Raw genomic sequence first — 24,244 nt, forward strand, 5'->3', positions numbered from 1 at the left:
ACTCTATGGTTCAGGACTTCTGGGTGCCATGGGTGAATCTCAATTGCATTTCCTTGGGGTTTTCTCGTTTGGGCAAAAGTCTGTCCTCCGTGACCTGGAAACCGATGTGGTTCGAGTGTCATTTCGTTAGTAGGCAAACGGAATACATTCCTCACCTCGTTAGCTTCCTTTTGACGAGGAAGCACCAGTGTATCCCACCATGGAAGTGTTATCTGCCACACCCCCTTTGAATCAGCTGTTGGATTGTCGGAGTTAGAAAATCACGCACGTTTAAAAACAATATGCTATTTTATCTATAAAATGTATTGCACGACTAACTTTCACTTTACACCTTTTGTGATCCACCCCTGTAAATGTCATTTGCCTGATGACGAGTGAAGGAACATCTCATTTCAAACAAGCACATTTCCGTCGACGTTCCCGCTCCTCCCCACCTCTTTTACCTTTTTCAAAATGAGGCGAGAAAGAACACAGGAATTGAGAAAAAGCCCTTGACAACTCCTGTCCTTTTCAAACCCCTTTGGAAGAGGTGAGACCTGGTCGTTTGGTCTGCTCCTGCACTTTAAACCGGATTGGACTGATTTGGGATCCAAGTCCCTTTTGATGGACCTTTTTGATTTCTTTAATATACTTGCCATCTCCTCAGCTGACTGACCCAGGTGGTCGGCATTTAGAAGCTAAGCTGCCTGCCTCAAGGTTCATACCTATATACATGCTTGCTCTTCTGTACACAGGTTATGGACAGTCCTTGGACCCCTAGACATACCAAGCATTGGCTTTTTGGTACTCTGGCTAACTACCTGTCTAAAACAAGTTGGATGGTTGTTTGCTGGTCTAGCTGGCTCGAGTCCTGGCCCCAAGTCCAGTGTGTTCGTAAGACCACACTGTTACCCAGACTTCCCCTTTCAGCACTGTGACCAAGCCCAATGGCAAGAATTAAAACCGTATATGAACATTGTTTCTCTAGGCCTGGTTTTAAATGAGGCCCACTCAAGAAGAGTTAATAAATACAAAATGCACAACCTGTATGAATACATTCCCTGTTGGGAGGAGTAATGGAACATTGAGCACTTTCTCTTAAATTATTTTAATTTGTGTACAGTAAAAGTAAATTTACACACTTAAGTCTGAAAAGAACCCGGGCATGCATGTTAACCTTTTTACAGGCTCTTCAAGTTAATCATTTTTTCCATAGGAATTTTCCCCATACATTTTACAGTCCATAGTACACAGTCTAAAGCCACAGTGAACTATGATTACATCCATTTCATCTTTACAATGTGCAAAATCCTCCTGGGAACAGGTTGACAGTGGTAAAATAAATCGCAAAAAAAAAATGGTAGAGAATGACAGCAAAATTTAAAAAAGCACTTCATAAAAGTGTAAAACCAGACACATGGAAGCAGAAATTGGTCCCTTATTCCCTTGTAATGTAGGCCGACCTTCACTCAGACCAGCTATGATACCGATAGTCATTTCAATCTGTCAGTGGTTTAAACCAATAAAACATGACCCCCCCCCCTTTACCACCCGCCCCCAAATCAGGAAAAAAAGTTCAAAGAATTGAATTCAACACAAAACAGTTGTCTGTGACATACCGCCATTTCCATGGACTGCACCAATGGGAGGCATAAGGAAAAAAACGGGCTACAGTTAAATCACGGACTTAAAGAATGAGCATACATTAACAGCGCATTTTTAGCCATGGGTTAAGAAATCAAGTTAAGGATCAAATCTAGGCCCTATGTAAAATAAAATAAAACTAAGGCCATTAACACAACAGGGGGAAAAAAACATTCAGCTGGATTTTGCAGGCAGTGTGGTTTCAAGTCATATATATTTGTTTAAGTATATAGTCATACACTGAGTGAACAAAACAGGACTACCTGCTCTTTCCATGACAGCTTTCATCTGGATTCACCTGGTCGGTCTATGATCCCTTATTGATGTCACTTGTTAAGTCCACTTCAAATCAGTGTAGATGAAGGGGAGGAGACATGTTAAAGGATTTTTAAGCCTGGAGACAATTGAGACATGGATTGTGTATATGTGTGCCAGCCAACTTGACAACTGTGGGATGCATTGGAGTCAACATGGGCCAGCATCCCTGTGGAACGCTTGACACCTTGTAGAGTCCATACCCCAACGAATTGAGGCTGTTCTGAGGGCAAAAGGAAGTGCAACTCAATATTAGGAAGGTGTTCCTAATGGTTTGTACACTCAGTGTATATCCCACTTCACTTTATTCAAGCCTCCCTTTGAAGAGGTTCAACCAGTGTTTCATTTCCTCACAAAGACAAACATTGACACACGTAAAAGCCACCTTTGAAAAACAACGCAATTCGTCCCTGATTATGTACACATTGATTCTCCTATTATTAACTAACGGCCTCTCTCTAGGACCTTGATCTAGAAGTTAAACAGTTTTAATATGTTCTGCTATTGACGAAGCTTCGCTTTACAAGCCTAGTCTAGGTCTGACTAACCATTCTCCATTCACAAGGACAATCGGTAAATGCTTCACTTGATTAAAACTGAAAATAACAAAACGATGATGGCATGGAAGCAAAAATGGTAACTTCATGATATAGCAATAGAATGACAGACAGTGATAAGGAGAAGGGGGATCAGTCAGGTGTAGGGTCAGAGGAGCAGCCCAGGGGGGTCAACGTGGTGGGGAACATCAGCACCTTGGCCTGCATGAAGGACAGGTCTGGTAGCCCTGCAATCACCTTCAATGCCTCCTCACTTAGGTTCTCTTCTTTCCGGGGCTTTCTGCAGAATCCGAGAGAAGGAGAGGGACAACATTTTTATTGGAAAACACACAAACACAGGATGCATCCGAAATAGCACCATATTCCCTTTGTGGTGCGCTACTTTTGACCGAGGTGCATAGGGAATAGGGTGCCATTTGGGACACATACATTCATCCTTCACTAAATTAATGTGCCACAGTCAGATTCCAATGGGCTTCGCCTCTTTCTCAATTCTTTCCTCGATTCCTTGTGCCCACCTTTTTAATACGCATTGGAGAAGGTCAGAGGGGAGAAAAAGGTGACACGAGGAATCAAGGAAAGAGCCAAGATGTAGCAAGCTCTCTCTGGTTGCTACTACAGATGTGTCTGTCTCGCTCCCATATAAACTGAGCAAAAAAAGAAACGTCCCTTTTTCAGGACCCTGTCTTTCAAAGATAATTCGTAAAAATCGAACTAACTAAACAGATCTTCATTGTAAAGGGTTTAAACACTGTTTCCCATGCTTGTTCAATGAACCATAAACAATGAACATGCACCTGTAGAACGGTCGTTAAGACACTAACAGCTTACAGACAGTAGGCAATTAAGGTTACAGTTATGAAAACCTAGGACACTAAAGAGGCCTTTCTACTGACTCTGAAAAACATCAAAAGAAAGATACCCAGGGTCCCTGCTCATCTGCGTGAATGTGCATTAGGCATGCTGCAAGGAGGCATGAGGGCTGCAGATGTCGTCAGGGCAATAAATTGCAAAAATTAAGACAGCGATACAGGACGGACAGCTGATCGTCCTCGCAGTGGCAGACCACGTGTAACAACACCTGCACAGGATCGGTACATCCAAACATCACACCTGCGGGACAGGTACAGGATGGCAACAACTGCCTGAGTTACACCAGGAAAACACAATCCCGCCATCAGTGCTCAGACTGTCCGCAATAGGCTGAGAGAGGCTGGACTGAGGGCTTGTTGTAAGGGCCTGTTGTAAGGCAGGTCCTCACCGGCAACAACGTATGAGCACAATCCCACCGTTGCTGGACCAGACAGGACTGGAAAAAGTGCTCTTCACTGACGAGTCACGGTTTTGTCTCACCAGGGGTGATGGTCGGATTCGCGTTTATCGTCAAAGGAATGAGCGTTACACCGAGGCCTGTACTCTGGAGCGGGATCGATTGGTGGTGGAGGGTCCGTCATTGTCTGGGGCGGTGTGTCACAGCATCATCGGACTGAGCTTGTTGTCATTGCAGGCAATCTCAACGCTGTGCATTACAGGGAAGACAACCTCCTCATGTGGTACCCTTCCTGCAGGCTCATCCTGACATGACCCTCCAGCATGACAATGCCACCAGCCATACTGCTTGTTCTGTGCGTGATTTCCTGCAAGACAGGAATGTCAGTGTTCTGCCATGGCCAGCGAAGAGCCCGGATCTCAATCCCATTGAGCACGTCTGGGACCTCTTGGATCAGAGGGTGAGGGTTAGGGCCATTGGTGCCTTGGTGGAAGAGTGGGGTAACATTTCACAGTAAGAACTGGCAAATCTGGTGCAGTCCATGAGGAGGAGATGCACTGCAGTACTTAATGCAACTGGTGGCCACACCAGATACTTACTGTTACTTTTGATTTTGACTCCCCCTTTGTTCAGGGACACATTATTACATTTCTGTTAGTCACATGTCTGTGGAACTTGTTCAGTTTGTCTCAGTTTGTTGAATCTTATGTTCATACAAATATTTACACATGTTAAGTTTGCTGAAAATAAACGCAGTTGACAGTGAGAGGACGTTTCTTTTTTTGCTGAGTCTACATGCTGATGTAAGGGGCTCCGACAGTGGCGTTAGAAAATCTGTCTCCATCTAGTGGACCAACTGTTTCAAAGGGTCACCACAAGAATGTGGTTAGTCATTCCAGCCCTGCATGTCTATAAATACCAGGGTTGTTTATGTCTGTTTGCCATTTAACTAAGTAACTTTTGACTTAAAAGTATTAGCTCTAACTAATGGCAAATATATTATCGTTATCCTCTTTATAGCATCATTACTTACCCAATTACTGCACATTGATCTGGTACTGGTACTCCCTGTATATAGCTCCACATCGATCTGGTACTGGTACTCCCTGTATATAGCTCCACATTGATCTGGTACTGGTACTCCCTGTATATAGCTCCACATTGATCTGGTACTGGTACTCCCTGTATATAGCTCCACATTGATCTGGTACTGGTACTCCCTGTATATAGCTCCACATTGATCTGGTACTGGTACTCCCTGTATATAGCTCCACATTGATCTGGTACTGGTACTCCCTGTATATAGCTCCACATTGATCTGGTACTGGTACTCCCTGTATATAGCTCCACATTGATCTGGTACTGGTACTCCCTGTATATAGCTCCACATTGATCTGGTACTGGTACTCCCTGTATATAGCTCCACATTGATCTGGTACTGGTACTCCCTGTATATAGCTCCACATTGATCTGGTACTGGTACTCCCTGTATATAGCTCCACATTGATCTGGTACTGGTACTCCCTGTATATAGCTCCACATTGATCTGGTACTGGTACTCCCTGTATATAGCTCCACATTGATCTGGTACTGGTACTCCCTGTATATAGCTCCACATTGATCTGGTACTGGTACTCCCTGTATATAGCTCCACATTGATCTGGTACTGGTACTCCCTGTATATAGCTCCACATTGATCTGGTACTGGTACTCCCTGTATATAGCTCCACATTGATCTGGTACTGGTACTCCCTGTATATAGCTCCACATTGATCTGGTACTGGTACTCCCTGTATATAGCTCCACATTGATCTGGTACTGGTACTCCCTGTATATAGCTCCACATTGATCTGGTACTGGTACTCCCTGTATATAGCTCCATTCGTGTGTATTTTATTGTGCATTTTATTCCTCGTAACTATTTAATTTTTTAAAACTCTGCATTGCTGGGAAGGCTCGTAAACAAGCATTTCACTGTCGAGTCTACACCAGTTGTATTCGGCGCATGTGACAAATAAAACTTGATTTCATGTTTGGGAGTGAGATGTTGGTTAAGTTAGAACTCTGGATTTGTATGGTTTTGCTACTCTCCATCTCCAAGGGGTGCAATAGACACTGGCCACATCCCAAATGGCACCTTATTCCCTTTATAGTGCACAACTTTTGGTCAAAGGTAGCGCACTATAAAGGGAATAGGGTGCCATTTGTAATATATGCCATTTAGCAGACGTTTTAATCCACAGTGATTTAGTCATGCATGCATACAGGCATGTGCACAAATAGCGGTCTACCGGTGTCTGAGCACCTGCCCCCCTTTGCCCTCCCACTCGCCAAGTGCCCTTTAATTTATTTTGTATTGTTTTTGTCATTGTTGTTCTGAACCCACTGCACCAAGTCGTCGTGACGTCGTCAAGTTTGCCACCCCGTTTTAGGACTATAATTTCCTCATATTGTACAAATGTGTCTCCACACACCTAGGCCTAAGCTATTGATGGATTAATGACAAGGTCATTTTTATTGATCTTTGATGCTCAGTGTCAAAGTAGCCTGTCATTTCAATAATTTGTGCGCTTCACAATGAGTAAAATAATCGAGCTAGCTAACTAGTAGATTTACACCAATCATCAACGATCAGCTGATGGCCCACCCTCTTTTCCCGATGTCAATCATGTCTTTAGGAGGCACTGTGATGTAGCTTGCTTACAGTTTGTGAAGAGTGAGCGTGTTGCAGAAATAAATAGGCATATGCTAAAATATTTTGCTACAGAGGCAGTCTGTTATGAATGTAGATTATTTTGTTTAAGGGGGGGGGGGTCATTTTGAGCACCTTCCCCTTGAAAGGTCTTTGCACGGCCCTGCATGCATACCTTTTTGAGGTGCAGTAATAGACCAACCTGGTTGGTAGAGGTGCTGGTCTGAGGTGCAGTAATAGACCAACCTGGTAGAGGTGCAGTAATAGACCAACCTGGTAGAGGTGCTGGTCTGAGGTGCAGTAATAGACCAACCTGGTAGAGGTGCTGGTCTGAGGTGCAGTAATAGACCAACCTGGTAGAGGTGCTGGTCTTCTCCATAGTAGACATAAGGCGGGCGAAGGCGTCAGCCACACGGCTCCCAGAGCCACTGGGTTCCAGTTTAGCGGTTGTTAGCTCGTACAGCTCTGGGTCCACACCTAACCACACAAACACATTATAACGGTTGCATCCCAAATGGCAGCCTATCCCCTATATAGTGCACTACTTTGGTCAAAAGTAGTGCACTATATATGGAATAGGGAGCTAGTTGAGACATATACACAGTCTAATATTCCACGCAAAACAAGGGAGGTGGGTGCACTTTATTAAACTTCAGAGTAGCCAATTCCCAAATATTTTGATTCAGGGTTTGATTCAGTTGGTAATATTAACACATAGAAAAAAGAAGAGCTTGATTTAGTGAGGTCAGTATCTAAGCAAATACATCTAAAACAAATAGTAGTAGAAGAGAAATCTGTGAGTACGGCAGAGGCTCTTTCACAAGCATCCTTCCTCGATTCCTCGCATCGTCCCTCAGTCCTCTCCTCTTTCCCAAAACTCATTGGAGAAGATCCAAGCTTCCTCCTCTCTGACCTCCCCCGGTGCATTTTGACAGAGAGGTAAGAGGACACGAGGAATCGGGAAAGAATAAGGACTTATCCCAAATGGACTCCTAGACCTCTATACCTTGTGTACCTGTGAAGGCCTCAGAGGATTCAATGGGTGTAAGCCATATAATGATAGTAGGTCCACCTTGCCTTATGATTAGATAGCTGGAATTATCACTGTATTGTTTACCCCGATCCAATCCTCTCGGGTCTCTGAATAGGGTGTACGGTCAATTTGGGATTCAGACAAATGAAAGAGTCTGGCAGTCAGGGGGTTGGAGTTTCCTGTGCTGACCTGGGATGGAGGTGGAGCTGCTTGGGCCAGAGTCCTCCACGGGCCCAAAGAAATCGAGGTTGAGCAGAGACGAGCCTCCGCTCGCTTGACATTCAACATAGCAAACAGGCAGACCGAGGCGGCAGTGGGTTATAACACAGAAGAAGAAGTCAGGAAAGAGACACACTTAAAAAGACATGCAGCTGAGCTGGTCATTATTATTAGTTACAAAGAAAGAGCACATGGGTCGTGTTCAGTGGGCAAGAAACGTTTGAAAACATTTTGCAACTGAAAATTATGCTTAAATCCAGGTACTCCCTCCATTTTATTCCGTTTGATGCCAAATGATCATGACCCAGGGCAAGCTAACTGACGTAGCCGTGTTAATGAGAAAATATTGTGAGATTCTATCTACCGGTTAATGAAAAATCTGTGTTGACATTTTGAAGCATGAACAGCCATCATGGCTTTGTAGCATGAACCGTGCAGATCATTTAGCTAAATTGCAAAATAATTTGATTTGTTGCTAACAACAAAAGGCATAAGGAGAAGATTTGATGAGATAAATATGTTTTATGCATCTGGATATGACAAGTGAAATCAGAAATGGTCCAATATGGCAATGAAATACACAAAATATCAAAGCATGTAGATAAGGATTTTCTGTAATCTTATACTATAGTGCTCACAACAAAATCCATGTAACTCTGTAAAACTGTAACAAGTAATGACCAATGGTTGATGAAGTAAACATCAGATGATGTTGCTCCATGGAAGTTAATGGAAGACAACAGGCAAAAGCAGGTCTAGGCGGCTTGTGTGTTTGGACAAAACAGTTTGAGTGGTGGAAAAAAGAAATAGGTTAGCTCTGGAAAGAGCCAATGGGGACAATGGTTCATTAACTCAGCTGGTGGTTTGGGGGAGGGACCTACCGTCCAGGGGGTTAGTAAGGCCACTGCTGCTCCAGTCAAACTGGACGGGCGGGAGCACTTCCTGGTGAGGAGAGGGAACAAACAAGCTCAGAAGAGGGTGGAGACACTCAGTAAACGCGAACAGCTTTGTCAATAGGTGATTCGCCTATGCAGATGTTCAGGAAGCCTGCTAATGGACTGCTTCTACCAAAGGAGGTTGGTGGCACCTTAATTGGGGAGGACGGGCTCGCGGAATCAGTGGAATGGAATCAAACACTTGGTTTGATGCCGTTCCAGTCGTTAATATGAGCCGTCCTCCCCTGGCTTCTACCCTTTTACAACAACTCAGCAGTCTAAGGTTGAGTTCCTACCAGACTACATTGCGGACCGATGCCATATTTTACAACGCATGGATAGGTATTTAACATATCAGCTTACCACTTCATGGGCACGTTCCTCTGCCCAGGCGTTGCCGACGCCTGCCAAATATTACAATGCCTGGATAGGTGTTTTACGTATCAGCTTACCAACATCATATGTTATAGCAATCCGTCAGTCGATGACACAGTCGAAGATGTGGCACCCAACCATTGGATGATGCATGCAATGTCTGAGCAGGGGAACGCGACCCATATGACAGAGCCATCTGATGCCCGGCTGCACAGTCGATGATGTGGCACGCTACCATTGGTTGATGCAATGCCTGCGCATCTTGTGGGACAGGAACTCAACCTTTGTATAACTTGTTTGAAAAGCACCTCAGGTTCTACATTAGACCAATTACCGTAGAACACATATATATAAACACACTCTCTCTATTCATTGTATACAGTTGTGACAATTGGCATTACAGCCAAAACAGCAGTGGAGGCTGGTGGGAGGAGCTATAGGAGGATGGGCTCATTGTAAAGGCTGGAATGGAAAAGGGAACAGAGTCAAACATGTGGATCCATATGTTCGACACGGTTCCATTTATGCCATTCCAGTTAATCCATTGAGCCCGTCCTCCTATACCTCCTCCCACCAGCCTCCTCTGCAATACAGTATATACCACCAGGGTTCTCTAACCCTGTTGGTGGAGAGCAACTCTCCTCTAGGTTTTCGCTCCAACCCCAGTTTGTAACTAACCTGGTTCTGCTGATCAACCAGCTAATTATTAGAATCGGATGTGCTACATTAGGGTTGGATTGAAAACCTACAGGATGGTAGCTCTCCAGGATCAGGGTTGGAGAGCCCTGGTATATACTCATATACTACTGATGAGAAGAAATGCATCTAAAAAAGGCCTGAAAAATCACAAAAGATCAAAATTCCAAACATTGTACCCCAAAAGGACCATAGTGATTCAATGTAGGAGTCCAACCTGGGCTGTGTCTGGTAGACTAGTGCTTATGATCTCTGCTGGGGCCACTGGAGGTGCTTGTTGTGCTATGGACGTGATCATCTCTGCCGCTGATATGGGTTTTACTGGCTCTTTGGTGGGTTCCAGCATGCCCTAGGTAACAGAGAGGCAGGGTTACATCCTAAACGTACTAAATACTGGTATGTGTATTGGGTTGAGCAATTCTGTTTTAAACCTGGGAAGGTTCCCGGAATGTTGCAACCATATATTTGTAGGATATGTCAGGGAAAAACTTTTTGCAACCAGTTGACAGAAATGTCACCAGAATTTTTTTAAATGTTATAATCCTTGGGTTAATTTGTCTCTTGGTCCGTTTCTACAAGAGGGGCAAAAACAATTGAGGGAGCGAGTAGGTGGTTTGAAAGGGGAGATGAATACATCCTTGCAGCACATAGTTAACTCACCAGGCTGGCAGCATACATGGGAACTATTACTGGCTGCTTCTTCTGACCTGTGAACAGCTGTGGGGAAACACAGAACACATTTCACGATCATTCGTCCTCTCTCTGCTGCAAATAGTCTTACAAACAGCCTTTTTTTTCATTTGACAGACGAGAAGTCAAAACATTCTCGCAATACAATCATGGTTAGTGTTTTTTTTCCCACAGAGCCATTAATAAAAAAAGGACAAAGGTCACAGAAAGGGGGAGAGTGGCATGTCCCAAATGGCACCCTATTCCCTATGTGCTCTTGTCAAAAGTAGTGCACTATATAGGGAATAGGGTGCCATTTGGGATACATACAATGTGATGACTTCTGACTGGCTGCAGAACTCACAATGTTTCTAATGTCGATGCCCAGGGAGCAGAGTAGTGTCTTGTTGCTGTGCGAGCCTCCCCACTGGTGCCGCAGGCCAAACGCCTCGTGGATGTCCAGCAGTTGCCTCCACAACACGTCCCTGCAGCAACAGACGACGATGACAAAGCAGGAATGTATTTTTATTTTTTTAATATGTCATAGTAATATGCAAAAATTCTTGACCGCATAGTATACAGACACAGTAAGAGTATATTTGTGTTGTATAAAAAAAGATAGAACAGACCTGGTGAGTCTTTCTGTGTATTGATGAGATTGTGTGTAGTTATGGGATATTAGGGTCGGGACGACACTAGTATCCTGATACCCGTTAGTATCGTGGCAAGGAAACAAAACACGAAGCGGTTTAATTTCTTTAGGAAAACAGCCCTAATGTTGGAAACAAACGTAATTACGTTGTCATCCAGAGTCACATTTGTTTATTTTCCTAGTTATAGCACACAATATTTTACATACAGCAGGCTTTTATGGATCAAAGAGTTTGGCCTGCTTCGTGTTTTAATTTTCGCCATGGAAAAAATATTGCAATAGTGGTATCGTCCCAGCCCTCATTATAAAGGGGGGTATTTCTCTCACCCATTGTCTGGCACACCGCTCTTCATTTCATGCTCTTCCTGCTGTAACCTCGCAGGAGGCTCCAGCAGGGTTTTGAGAGGGACCACCTCCACCCCCACCTGCGGGGCAGGTGCGTCGGGGAACATTTCCTGAAAAAGCTTCTCCAGCCGACTGCACAGCGCCGCCTGGTATAACAAACACATGATAACAACCAACGTTGTTGAATGAGACACTGGCTCAGTGACATAACAAACACGTAATAACAATCAATATTGCTGAATAAGATACGAGTTGAATAAGTCTTCTGTTACCACGTTTGGCAGCTGGCAGTTAGCCTCGTTGCTGGACAGGGGATGCACAATACAATAGACAGACAGCTCAAATATGAATTTATGTTTCGATGGACAATAAAACTGTATTCTATTATGTTCAGCAATGACTAACACTGACGTGACTCAATCAACACATTTCAAATCTTGTTGTCGTGCTTGACTCCACTAGCAAGGACAAGGAGGGGCATTGTTAAATGGTATGTACTTCAAAAGGTGGAACTCCCTGCCTGGTCACATTCCTAAGGGAGGGCAGGTGTACGGCTCTCTACCACTCCAGTGATAAACGTCACGAGAGCGTCAGAATTCCCCTAAAAGTGTCACTGAGCATACTTTTCCTGGATAGTGCAATACAACAACATTCAATAGGGCACCTTCGATTACAGTAAGATGGGTTTTTAAACACCACTACCTTCCTGTCAAGTATGCTACATTTCTGAATGCTACAGAGGTGGTTCAGAAAGACACTTGCGTGATGAGTTATCTTGCCTGAGACTTGACAACTTGTATTGGCTCCCTGAGCGTCTAGCTCAGAGGCGTAATATGTTATTGTGGTGCGCAGGAGAACCGAGTTCAAACCCTGAGTGGTCAAACTTGCACAGAAAAACTTACCGATTGACTGTCTCTTCTACTGATCTGATGGCTGCTGGATGGACGGGCTGCTACAGGCTCACTCTCCTGCCACTCGTCTTCACCCGTTTCCAAAGGAGCAGTGGTGGTCGGCTTCTCTCCAAATGCAGCCCAGGAATCGCCCTCCTCTTGACCCTGTTCAGGCTCATCAAAGGCATTCCAACCAGCATCTGCATCAGGGTCCGCACCAACAGGAGCCGAGCTAAAGTCGGCAAAACTGTCGCTGACGGGAAAATCTGCAAACTTCCCCCCATCTTCGTTCTCAATTGCCTTCCCACCACCAATGTGGCTGTTGGGGGCGTCAAAATCGCCAAAGTCTTTGTCGTCGTCCACTAGTTCCTGTGTGAGAGGTCCAGGTTGTTCCTCTAGTTGCAACTCTGGCCGGTCAAAGTCAGCAAAGCCCTGTCCGCTAAAAGAGCCCACATCCCCAAAGTCACCAAAGTCTTCACCGTCGTCGTCCTCCAGCAGTTGGCTGTGGTCAGCAGGCGTGGCCGTTCCCTCTTGGAGCGGCGGCGAGGGCACCGAGCCCGTCGTGCTGATGTCGCCGTACTCCTCAAGGGCATCCGTGGACAGAGGACGGCCGAAAGATGTTTCAGTTTCTGTTTCTGTTTCGTTTCCGGACCCCGGCTTCTCATCTGCTTGCTCGCCATTCCCATCTTCATCGTTTATATTGGGCAAAACCCTGTTTTCACTGACACCTGCCTTCTCTTCTTCCGCCTCCTCTTCCAACTGCTCAAAAACCACACCATTCTGGGCGACCGGTTTGTCAACATAAAGTGCCTTAGAGGCAGAGTCCTCGCCACAAACCTCCTCTGGAGCAGAATCCTCACTAATAACCACCTCAGTAGCAGAGTGCTTGTGTGCAAAGTCCGGCTCTACGTTCCTTTGTTCAGAGTTAGCAGTGTCTCTTTGAAAGCCCCCGTCCCCGTTGCTCAAGCCTTCGTCAGTGTCTCGAGCCTCAGCAGGGTGCGATAAAGAATCAGAGCCAGCGATGTCGTTGGATCCAGTTATAATGTGAGTGTCCCTGACAATGTCCCCTGAGCTGATTCCCTGTTCTACATTAGAGTGCACCTGCTGGCTCCGTTGCTGGCAGGCGTCCTCTGCCAGCCGTTCGTCCCGGTTGGGATTGTCCAAGTTCTCGCTGGTGCGGTTTGTCACCTTGCTGGAGTGTCCTTGAACGTCTGCGTTAGAAAAAGCAGAGAAATCCGCAAAGTCGTCCTCGTCTGCACACTCTGTGGTGGTTCCTTTCTTATTAGAGTGGATCGAATTCTGCAAAGATGTGCTTCCTTCTATTTCAAAAGTAGCAAAGCCGTTGGTCAGAACTTCCGGGACCCCACCATTGCAATCGACAGGCTTGTCTATGTTGTCAGTCTGACTCCTCACAGATATGTCCAGGGAGGTAGAATGATTACTGGCTCGAGTGTGGTCGGCAAGCTTTTTTAACTCCTCCACATTCACAGTTCTCTCTGAAGGACTGTCGTACTGGCAGCCTCCCGGCACGACACCATTTGACTTGGAGTTGGAGCGCTTGACCACAGGACCCCTTCCCACGGGACCTGAGCTGAGTTTTGACAACCCAACCACCCCTCCATTGTTGAGGAGTTCCGGTGGTGAGGTGGCGGCCAAGGCTGCGGTCTGGTTGAAGGTCGCTAGGGTGTCAAATTCAGTGAAGCTGGCGCTGGTCGGAACTCCAGAGAAGCCCCCAAAGTCCCCAAACTCGTCGTCCTCTTCCTCAGCTCCGTCCTCCATTGGGGGTGGGGAAGAGGAGTACATGCGGATCACGTCCGGCTCCATGGTCCTAAAGCAGTCACACTACGCCTTGAGGTTACACCTAGGAGGGGAAAGACACTAGTCAGTGTGACCGAAACAATGAAGGGCACATAAATGGAAGAAATGTCATTATTTCTCTCTTAAAACTGATTTCTGAAGGCTAAAAAGTCTGAATTTATAAAACGACAACGTGTTAGCCAACAGACCTAGAAGTGGTCTCTGGTGGAGTCTAGGATCTAGGCTGCTTTCTTTGCCCGGTGTGTTGCTTCAGCCTTAACCCAAATTAAATTACCAAAAGCTCTCCAGGTTAAGTGGACAGATTGTTTTCAAATTGACAGTAATTAAGTGATAATAGCGAAGTGGTGTTGTCATGTAGAAAAGGCCCGAAAGGCAATGTTGAGCGCTCATTTCTTATGACCTACCTAAATAGTAGCAAATGAGAACTGAAAATGAGGTACAATTTCTTTTATCAGTAGAAATATTTTTTGCGTTGATCTTACTGGCCTAATTACTTCAACCAATGAACTTTGTACCCAATTTGTGTTTGCATTGACCTAAGGGTTGTGTGCATGTAGTATTTGTATATTGACATAGGCCTGTCAAGATATGTAGAACGCTTCCTTTTGAAATATTAGACTTAGAGCATAGGCCTAGGCGTTTTGTGCCTCCAGGTGTGATCCATTTCCTTGACAATTTTGAATTCATCACTAAACCAGACATAGGGCATAGAAAAATAATAACTATTGATGTTCTTTTTGGATGCTCAAGGCTAAACTTGCACAATGCACTCTTAAGCCTAAATTGTGCTTTACTCGCATCCAGACTAGAGCACTGAAAGTACAGTTCTGAGTCAAAACTGGACACAAATGTTTTAGAACAGAGAATTCATGCCCGTGAAGCCTTGACTAGAGATCTTAGGCCTAGTAAGCCTTGACATGGAACCTTGGAAGGCATTTGAAACATTGTTAAAACTCTAGGCTACTCGAAGTGGCTTCTGATACTGTGTAAGAAAGCAAGATGGCATTAAAGGCAAATTATCTGATACGATAGCTATTGTATTGCTATTCACAACATATAGCACTGCCTATTGCTTTATTATGGGCTCTATGATTGCATGATATGGTATGTGTCATGAATGTTTACAATACAACATATTATAATGCAACATGAATCTGTTTATAATACAACATTGTTAACTAATTAACACATCAGAAACAGGTGTCCTCCAACACCCTGTCCTGTCCAGCTAGTTAGCTATTCGTTCACCAAATTAGACTGTCTGTCAACAAGCCTAAAACCTACAGGTGATGACAGACCACTACCTAGAAACCTCCGGGTAAACAAAACAAAGAGAACACGCAACCCTCCCTATGATAATTTGTTGCCTACTATATACTTAACCCACAACCTAGCTATTTAGCTCAATTTTAGCCGAGCAAAGATTGGTTAGGTAACAACTGGAAGCAAGTTAGTTGCTAGCCAAATAGCTAACGTTAACCAGATAGTTAACCAACTAGCTGAATAAATCACTTTGATTATGCTAACTAACAGTTACATTACCATAACGTTAAGTGCCAGCCAGTCTTAGAATGGAAAACAGGCCATGGCTGGCATACTGTACACCTTACTCTCCATCAGATGGGGAGGGCAGGGGGGATAGCTAGCTAGCTGGCTGGCTAGATACGTAGCCAGTGTAGCTAGCTACCACTAGCCAGCACAAATGTCGTAGCTAGCAAGCTAATAGCAACAACTTGGCAGTCTATGCGAATGGATAGCAAACTAGCAGTAGGCTAAAATATTACGAAAATATTTTTCTACATTGATTCGAGATCGAGGGCAGAAGTGACAAAGTAGCTAGGTAGGTCGTTTTGATGCTTGCTAATACACTGGCATTTATAGCTAACTGTTAGCTAGCTATCAAGTTGTCCTCCCGTCTCTCGCTAGCCTGCTTGCCTTAGCTACTCTCATCGTATCCGGGTTGGTTGGCAGTGTACCAATAAACATTTCGGCATACCTTAATATCTTGACCATTCATTCCCATGGTTCAGATGAAGTGGACACTTTTCAGACTTAAAACAAGACAGCAAGGTGGTTTCGTTCTGACTGAGACAACTAGCTAAGGTTGAGTCAGCCGGTTATGATGATGATCCTACTTTGGCCCCTTCGCTCTCCGAATATTACCCAGCATGCAACAAGAGCTTTTGGTTTTTCCTCTACTTGGGAAACAGAGCATACTGGAGCGCATGGACGAGTGGAGAATAATCTGCGTCCAAAATCCATCTGCACTGGCAGTAGTAATACTGAGTAGTACCCAATTGTCATACTTGAGTAAAGGTAAAGATACCTTAATAGAAAATTACTCAACTAAATTGGGGGCTTCTTTTAGGTCTCCCATTCAAGCAGCTGGTCAACTGAGCAACAAAAAGATACTGTACTGCATTCCTTTCTTTATGCCTATAATAATCCTCAATCATTTCAATTTGAAACAATCCACAATTCACATTTCCAAAATGAACAGATTAATTTATGACACATGGCCCTTGATTCAAATATTTTAATTGAAAATGAATAGGCCACTGAAAGAGCTTCTCAAGATACACAGACATTGTCAAGCATCAAGGCGAGGGAATAGAAAATCACCATTCTACTCTTTAATAATAACCTGTGCCCCTGCAATATAATCTACTGGCATAGTTCATGAAATTATTGTAATATGCCATGATTCAAAAGAAACGTAATTTAATTATTGCAGAACTGAAAAGTCACCGTGTAAGCACAATACTCCACAGAATTATTAATTACTTCATAACCACTCAATTATTAATTTCCAATTACACTTAAATATTATATTATACTGAAATATGTAGTATATTGTAGTTATAAGTTAATCAATATTAGTTGATCAATATAATCAAAATGTTATAAAATAAAGGACACACTATGTCCTTTATTTAAATGTAATTTTCATCCTCATGTTCAGAGCAGTATGTAATTCCTCCTGAGAGCTTTCATTAACACCAAAAATGTATTGCTCAAGATCTCTGATCTTTTCAAGTTTTCTTTTTACCCTGGAAGCTTTTTTATTTCATGACCATCTCAAACCAACAGCACTCAATACCTTGAAACAAAAAATAAATCACGACTAACAGAAATAGGTAGGCTACATCCTATAGAAAATCCAGACAGAACATTGCATTGCAATCGATTTTGTCAGCTAAGGCTCAAAGAGGCTAAGACATTGCTTTCAAGCCGATGTCTACATTGTTGCTAAGTGTGAGGATTGTGGCAGGTAAGGTTCCATCACCACTTCTGTAAGGTGCATCCTACACAGTCCTTCTTCCCTCTATCCGAGTTTGGTAATGGTCAGACTACCATTAATCCTTAATGTGTCAATGTCCAGTAAGGATTGCATCCGGTGGTAAAAATCAAAGAGCTGGTGTCCATCCACAAATACACGGAAACGCAGTAGTTCACAATGGATCTCGATCTGGGGAAGAAACAGCGAGGGGAGGAAGTTCAGCCATATTGTTGTATTGTGAGTCTTAAATCATGTGTTACCTTCTTGAACCTGAATGACACCTGACACTTTATTTCAGTGTTCTCAAAATGTGCTTAATCGTATGAAACAATATTAAATGTTTCTGTTTATTCCAATGTAAACCTAACCCTATGCTATAACCACATTATAACCTATATTATAATCATAACCCTATGCTATAAATTGCAGGATTCAGTGACACTATCAAAGGGTGGAATACAAAGATGAGCCACTGAGAAGAAATGAAGATCTTCCACATAGCCGGAAAGGTTGGTCCTCGATGAAGGGGAAGTAGGGGGATGAGCTTCTCAGCGTCGCCCCAGGTTCCCGAAACACAGGCCTTGCGTAGGAACTGGAGGTCCTCGAACTTGGCACAGAGCTCCAATGCCACGTCAGTGGGAGGAGCCTCATCCACTGTGCCACACCCACAGGCCAAACTGATGTCAAAGCTGGGTAGCCACAAAGACCAAAAAAGGTAAGTGTGTTAGAAAAGGTAGTCTAAGTCTGTTATGTATTTTGTGTTTCATTGTTTACATATACAATACTTACTGACCTTGTACAAAGTGGATTACAATCCTGACATTTACACTTCATCCTCCCAACTTCGGTGGCATTTTCCCACTCCACATGGCAATAGAATTCCAATACAACTTAGAGCAGGTTTTTTCTAAGGTACTGTATGGAAGCCACATCAAGATACTCTCACACTACATATTATTTGTAGCTGAGCTAACTTGTATTTGATAAAGGATAGTCATGCTCGACGTCCCAAATGGAAACCTTTCCCCTTTATAGTGCACTTTATAGGGAAAAAGTTTCCATTTGGTATGCAGGCATGATGTGGGTGTGTCCAATGTACCCGTCAGGCTCAGGATTCACTATCCCCATCACAATGATCTTCTTTCCAGGCCTCATGCCACCTCTGATACGACCACTGAATGGAACTGACTGAGAACAAAGTACCATACATTTTCTTCACACATCCAGATGTCATGTTGAACATACCCTCAGGGACTCAAAAGACTTTCTTCAGAATAGGTTCATATTGGTATGTTCATCAAAATAACATAACGCTTACTAGTCTTTGCACAACCTCTTGGTCAAGGGAGATTGGACTGCATTTATTTCTATCAGATTTGTTAGGATGGTCACCAGTAGCCACAGTTCTCTTTAGAAAGGGAAGCACATATAATACATGGTTTACATGTTTTTCAACAGTAGTCTGTATGCTTCAAGCAAACAGAGAACACACTGCTCAGTTTAAGAAAATTGCACTTTACATTAAAATGATAGATCATAGCCTAGATTGGTATGAAAACACCTATTGCCTTGTTGAAATGAATAAATAACACGGAGCACATTGAAGACGACATAATAAATTGATGCTGCTGCATGATGTCGACAAGACTGACATCCGTGTGTGCGTGCCTCGTATGATCAGCACGTGCTGAAAAATTACAGCAGATGGAGTTAAACTCGAGTCTACATTCCATTGGGAATTAGTGATAAAGTAGCCTATTAGTAGCACTTGAGCGACTTTTAGTCCAGTCAACGTAGCCTACCTTGTTGAGGAATTTAGATATTCTATTATATTTAAATTAATCTATTCAATTTTCCCAAAGGTCTGTATCTATTAGGCCTGGGCTATGCTACACAATCTTGTGAATAAATTAAAACATATTTCTCATATTCACTTACCAGTTCAGCCATCTTGACCAAATGGAGGAAAAAAATGATCAGCTGAGCTGAAAGGTGCTCTGTCTGTCGCACCAACGTAATATTCACAGCAGAAGTGACCTGACAGGTAGACTACAGCAGCGACGGTGATGTTGGGATTTGCTCAAAAAATGTATGCATGCGGTTATTAAGAACGGCGACCTCCTATCTTGCGTCTTGCTTAGTTTCTGACCTGAAAGCTGCTGACGAAATCAAAACCTAATCCGTCTAATCCTTGTTTACTATAATCAGATAGCTTTGTTTTCTCTTTTCTATCCTCCAGCTCTCTTTCAATTATAGTGGGATAGAATGGGGCAGTGCCCTTTTAAAGTTACTGTCACGATCGTCTTCTTGTGAGACATTGGACCAAGGCGCAGCGTGTGCAAAATACATCTCTTTATTGTGGAAGAGAGAAACACGAAAACGAACACTATACACAAACTAACAAAAACAACAAACGACCGTGAAGCTACATAACGTAAGTGCACAGACAAGCAACAAACGTTCAACATAGACAATTACCCACAAATACATGATGCCTATGGCCGCCTTAAATATGGCTCCCAATCAGAGACAAATGAAAAACATCTGTCTCTGATTGAGAACCACTCAGGCAACCATAGACATACCTAGACACATTCACTCAACCATAGACTTCCCTAGAAACATTCACTCAACACAAACCCATACACTCTAACAAATCCCCCTAGACACTACAACCACCCAAGACAAGACAAAAACACAAACATACCCCATGTCACACCCTGACCTAACTAAAATAATAATGAAAACAAAGATAACTAAGGCCAGGGTGTGACATAACCCCCCCCCTTAAGGTGCGAACTCCGAGCGCACCAGCATAAAGTCTAGGAGAGGGTCTGGGTAGGCGTCTGTCCACGGTGGCGGCTCTGGCACTGGTCGTGGTCCCCACCATAGTCACTACCCGCTTTCGTAGCCTCCTCCAAACGACCACCCTCCAACTTAACCCCACTGGATTAAGGGGCAGCACCGGACTAAGTGGCAGCACCGGACTAAGGGGCAGCTCCGGACTAAGGGATGGCAGCTCCGGACTGAGGGACAGCACCGGACTGAGGGACAGCACCGGACTGGCTGGCGGATCCTGGCTGGATGGCTCCGGCGGATCCTGGCTGGACGGCTCTGGCGGATCCTGGCTGGGCTGCTCATGGCTGGCTGGCGGATCCTGGCTGGATGGCTCCGGCGGATCCTGGCTGGACGGCTCTGGCGGATCCTGGCTGGGCTGCTCATGGCTGGCTGACGGATCCTGGCTGGGCTGCTCATGGCTGGCTGACGGATCTGGCTGCTCATGGCTGGCTGACGGATCTGGCTGCTCATGGCTGGCTGACGGATCTGGCTGCTCATGGCTGGCTGACGGATCTGGCTGCTCATGGCTGGCTGACGGATCTGGCTGCTCATGGCTGGCTGACGGATCTGGCTGCTCATGGCTGGCTGACGGCTCTGGCTGATCCTGTCTGGCGGAAGGCTCTGGCTGATCCTGTCTGGCGGAAGGCTCTGGCTGATCCTGTCTGGCGGAAGGCTCTGGCTGCTCCTGTCTGGCGGAAAGCTCTGGCTGCTCCTGTCTGGCGGAAGGCTCTGGCTGCTCCTGTCTGGCGGAAGGCTCTGGCTGCTCCTGTCTGGCGGAAGGCTCTGGCTGCTCCTGTCTGGCGGAAGGCTCTGGCTGCTCCTGTCTGGCGGAAGGCTCTGGCTGCTCCTGTCTGGCGGAAGGCTCTAGCGGCTCCTGTCTGGCGGTAGGCTCTAGCGGCTCCTGTCTGGCAGACGGCTCTGAAGGCTCATGGCAGACGGGCGGCTTTGCAGGCTCAGTACAGACGGGCGGCTTTGAGACGGGCGGCTTTGAAGACTCATGGCAGACGGGCAGTTCAGGCGCCGTTGGGCAGACGGGCAGTTCAGGCGCCGTTGGGCAGACGGGCAGTTCAGGCGCCGTTGGGCAGACGGCAGACTCTGGCCGGCTGAGACGCACTGTAGGCCTGATGCGTGGTGCCGGAACTGGAGGTACCGGGCTAAGGACACGCACCTTCAGGCTAGTGCGGGGAGAAGGAACAGGGCATGCTGGACCCTGGGGACGCACATTAGGCCTAGTGCGTGGTGCCGGAACTGGTGGTACCGGGCTGAGGACACGCATCTCAGGGCTAGTGCGGGGAGCAGCAACAGGACGCACAGGACTCTGGGGACACACAGGAGGCTTGGTGCGTGGTGTTGGCACTGGTGGTAAAGGGCTGGAGACACGCACCATAGAGCTAGTGCGTGGAGGAGGCACAGGGCTCTGAAGACGCACAGGAAGCCTGGTGCGTGGTATAGGCACTGGTGGTACTGGGCTGGAGCGGGGAGGTGGCGCCGGAAATACCGGACCGTGCAGGCGTACTGGCTCCCTTGAGCACTGAGCCTGTCCAACCTTACCTGGTTGTATGCTCCCCGTCGCCCGACCAGTGCGGGGAGGTGGAATAACCCGCACCGGGCTATGTAGGCGAACCGGGGACACCATACTAAGGCTGGTGCCATGTAAGCCGGCCCGAGGAGACGCACTGGTGGCCAGATAAGTTGGGCCGGCTTCATGACATCCGGCTCAACGCTCAATTTAGCCCGGCCGATACGTGGAGCTGGAATGTACCGAACCGGGCTATGCACTCGTACAGGAGACACCATGCGCTCTACTGCGTAACACGGTGTCTGCCCGTACTTTCGCTCTCCACGGTAAGTACAGGGAGTAGGTGCAGGTCTCCTACCTGACTTCGCCACACTCCCTTTAAGGCCCCCCCCAATAAATTTTTGGGTTGTACTCACGGGCTTCCAGCCTTGCTTCCGTGCTGCCTCCTCATATCGCCTCCTCTCGGCTTTAGCTGCCTCCAGCTCTTCACGAGGGAGGCGATATTCTCCCGGTTGTACCCAAGGTCCCTTACCATCCAGTATCTCCTCCCATGTCCATGAATCCTGTGTAGGTGGGTCCTGTTGCCGCTTGACACGCCGCTTGGTCCTAGATTGGTGGGTAATTCTGTCACGATCGTCTTCTTGTGAGACATTGTACCAAGGCGCAGCGTGTGCAAAATACATCTCTTTATTGTGGAAGAGAGAAAACCACGAAAACGAACACTATACACAAACTAACAAAAACAACAAACGACCGTGAAGCTAAATAACGTAAGTGCACAGACAAGCAACAAACGTTCAACATAGACAATTACCCACAAATACATGATGCCTATGGCCGCCTTAAATATGGCTCCCAATCAGAGACAAATGAAAAACATCTGTCTCTGATTGAGAACCACTCAGGCAACCATAGACATACCTAGACACATTCACTCAACAATAGACTTCCCTAGAAACATTCACTCAACACAAACCCATACACTCTAACAAATCCCCCTAGACACTACAACCACCCAAGACAAGACAAAAACACAAACATACCCCATGTCACACCCTGACCTAACTAAAATAATAATGAAAACAAAGATAACTAAGGCCAGGGTGTGACAGTTACAAAGTAAACATCAACAATCAATTTATGATGTAGGCTACAAAATATTTATTTCAAAATGCGTTCAGTTATATCTACTTTACATTTATTATGCCTTATTATAAGGGCCTATTAATATATACAGTTTTTTAAACAAAAGTATGAATAACACTTTTTATGCAGTGGAAACAAATGGATAAAAAACAACATATTGTAAAAATGGACTTAGAAATCAGTCTAGAGGCCTCCCGGGTGGCGCAGTGGTCTAGCTGTGCCACCAGGGACTCTGGGTTCGAGCCCAGGTTCTGTCCGGGAGAGTTCTGACCGGGAGATCCATGGGGCGATTGGCCTAGTGTCGTCCGGGTTAGGGAGGGTTTGGCCGGTAGGGCTGATCTACTCCTCTTCCATCTCATAGTCCCCCACGGGGAGAGACAGTGTTCTGGCTCATGGTGGAGGACAAAAACATATTTCCATAACCGGCTCTCTTGGATGAAGCACCTCTCCTCTGGGGTGGGACTCTGCAGCACAGGGCTGGGTGAATGGGCCTTCTCCATGTCGCTTCAAATGCTGGAGGCTCTCCTCTGCTCAGGGGGTGAAGGAGGCATGATCTGCCACGGGAAGTTTGCCCGTGTGACATAGTTAGACATGCATCCTTTGGTTTATTGTGAGTTTCACCAAAATGTAGAAACCAGGTTATCTATTGTACATGGTTATTTGGAGACACATGGTCAGCATCATACCTGTATCTCATCGAAGGACATCCATACTTTCTGGGGGTAGTAGGGTTGAGACTTCCAAGAGTCAACAGGATCAATGGTCAGGTCATCTCTGAAACTATCCGTATGCATTCACACCCTCAGGTTGGCCAGTCTTAGGAGGTTGTGTGTTGGTCCATCGCCAAAAGACCTGTAGTCTGATTTGGCTTCTTTAGTCTGACAGAAATAGCTGAAATTCTCAAAATCTTTGACATGGTCAGGCTTTCCTTTGGTGTGTGTAGAATCCAAAATGTCTATGGAGATACTAAATATATTTTAAAAATAAAAACCACCAACCTGTGCTCGTACCTTTCCGCTTCATGATCAAATTTTGATATGAGTTTCTTGAATTCAGAAAATTTGAATTATGTTTCCTGGGAAACACTGCTTTATGTCATCTTCGGAACTCCAGCGATGTCATATGTTTTTGAGATAAAGTAAAATTATACTGTCCTAAATTCATTGGTGTAAAGTACTTAAGTAAAAATACTTTAAAGTACTACTTAAGTCATTTTTGTGGGTATCTGTACTTTACTTAACTAGTGATATTTTTGACTACTTTTACATCATTACATTCTGTCACACGCTGATCTGTTTCACCTCTCTGTGCTTGGTTCCACCCCCCTCTAGGTTTCGCCCATCTTCCCATTATCCCCTGTGTATTTAGACCT

The 24,244-nt window shown here is 45.2% G+C and overlaps 1 protein-coding gene and 1 pseudogene across 2 annotated transcripts; both read right to left on the reverse strand.

Moving 5' to 3' along the window:
• Positions 1 to 1,068: 1,068 nt before the first annotated feature.
• Positions 1,069 to 16,258, reverse strand: LOC139567493 (aftiphilin-like). Of its 2 annotated transcripts, XM_071388810.1 has the most exons (10): positions 16,086 to 16,258; positions 12,284 to 14,132; positions 11,364 to 11,527; positions 10,749 to 10,869; positions 10,376 to 10,432; positions 9,933 to 10,064; positions 8,591 to 8,651; positions 7,680 to 7,763; positions 6,811 to 6,934; positions 1,069 to 2,775 (listed from the first exon to the last, which is right to left on the reverse strand). In XM_071388810.1, exons 2-10 carry the CDS (start codon positions 14,093 to 14,095, stop codon positions 2,628 to 2,630), a joined length of 2,703 nt encoding a protein of 900 aa, XP_071244911.1. In that variant the 5' UTR covers positions 14,096 to 14,132; positions 16,086 to 16,258; the 3' UTR covers positions 1,069 to 2,627. The 2 variants fall into 2 exon arrangements, with proteins under 2 accessions (XP_071244911.1, XP_071244912.1); XM_071388811.1 differs by lacking the exon at positions 7,680 to 7,763 and having other exon boundaries at positions 16,086 to 16,257.
• Positions 16,259 to 16,610: 352 nt separating this feature from the next.
• LOC139567495 (galectin-related protein A-like) lies at positions 16,611 to 19,702 on the reverse strand (annotated as a pseudogene).
• Positions 19,703 to 24,244: the final 4,542 nt, after the last annotated feature.

This window comes from Salvelinus alpinus, chromosome 2, assembly GCF_045679555.1.
Source record: "Salvelinus alpinus chromosome 2, SLU_Salpinus.1, whole genome shotgun sequence".
Lineage (NCBI taxonomy): Eukaryota > Metazoa > Chordata > Actinopteri > Salmoniformes > Salmonidae > Salvelinus > Salvelinus alpinus.

Coding starts and splice junctions, on each gene's coding strand:
- LOC139567493 (XM_071388810.1), bottom strand. CDS start 14,095: ATGGAGCCGGACGTGATCCGCATGTACTCCTCTTCCCCACCCCCAATG. Junction 10,870..11,363: donor AGCGGTGTGCCAGACAATGG/GTGAGAGAAATA, acceptor CTGTTGCTGCAG/GGACGTGTTGTGGAGGCAAC. Junction 6,935..7,679: donor CAGCTCCACCTCCATCCCAG/GTCAGCACAGGA, acceptor TTGTGTGGTTAG/GTGTGGACCCAGAGCTGTAC.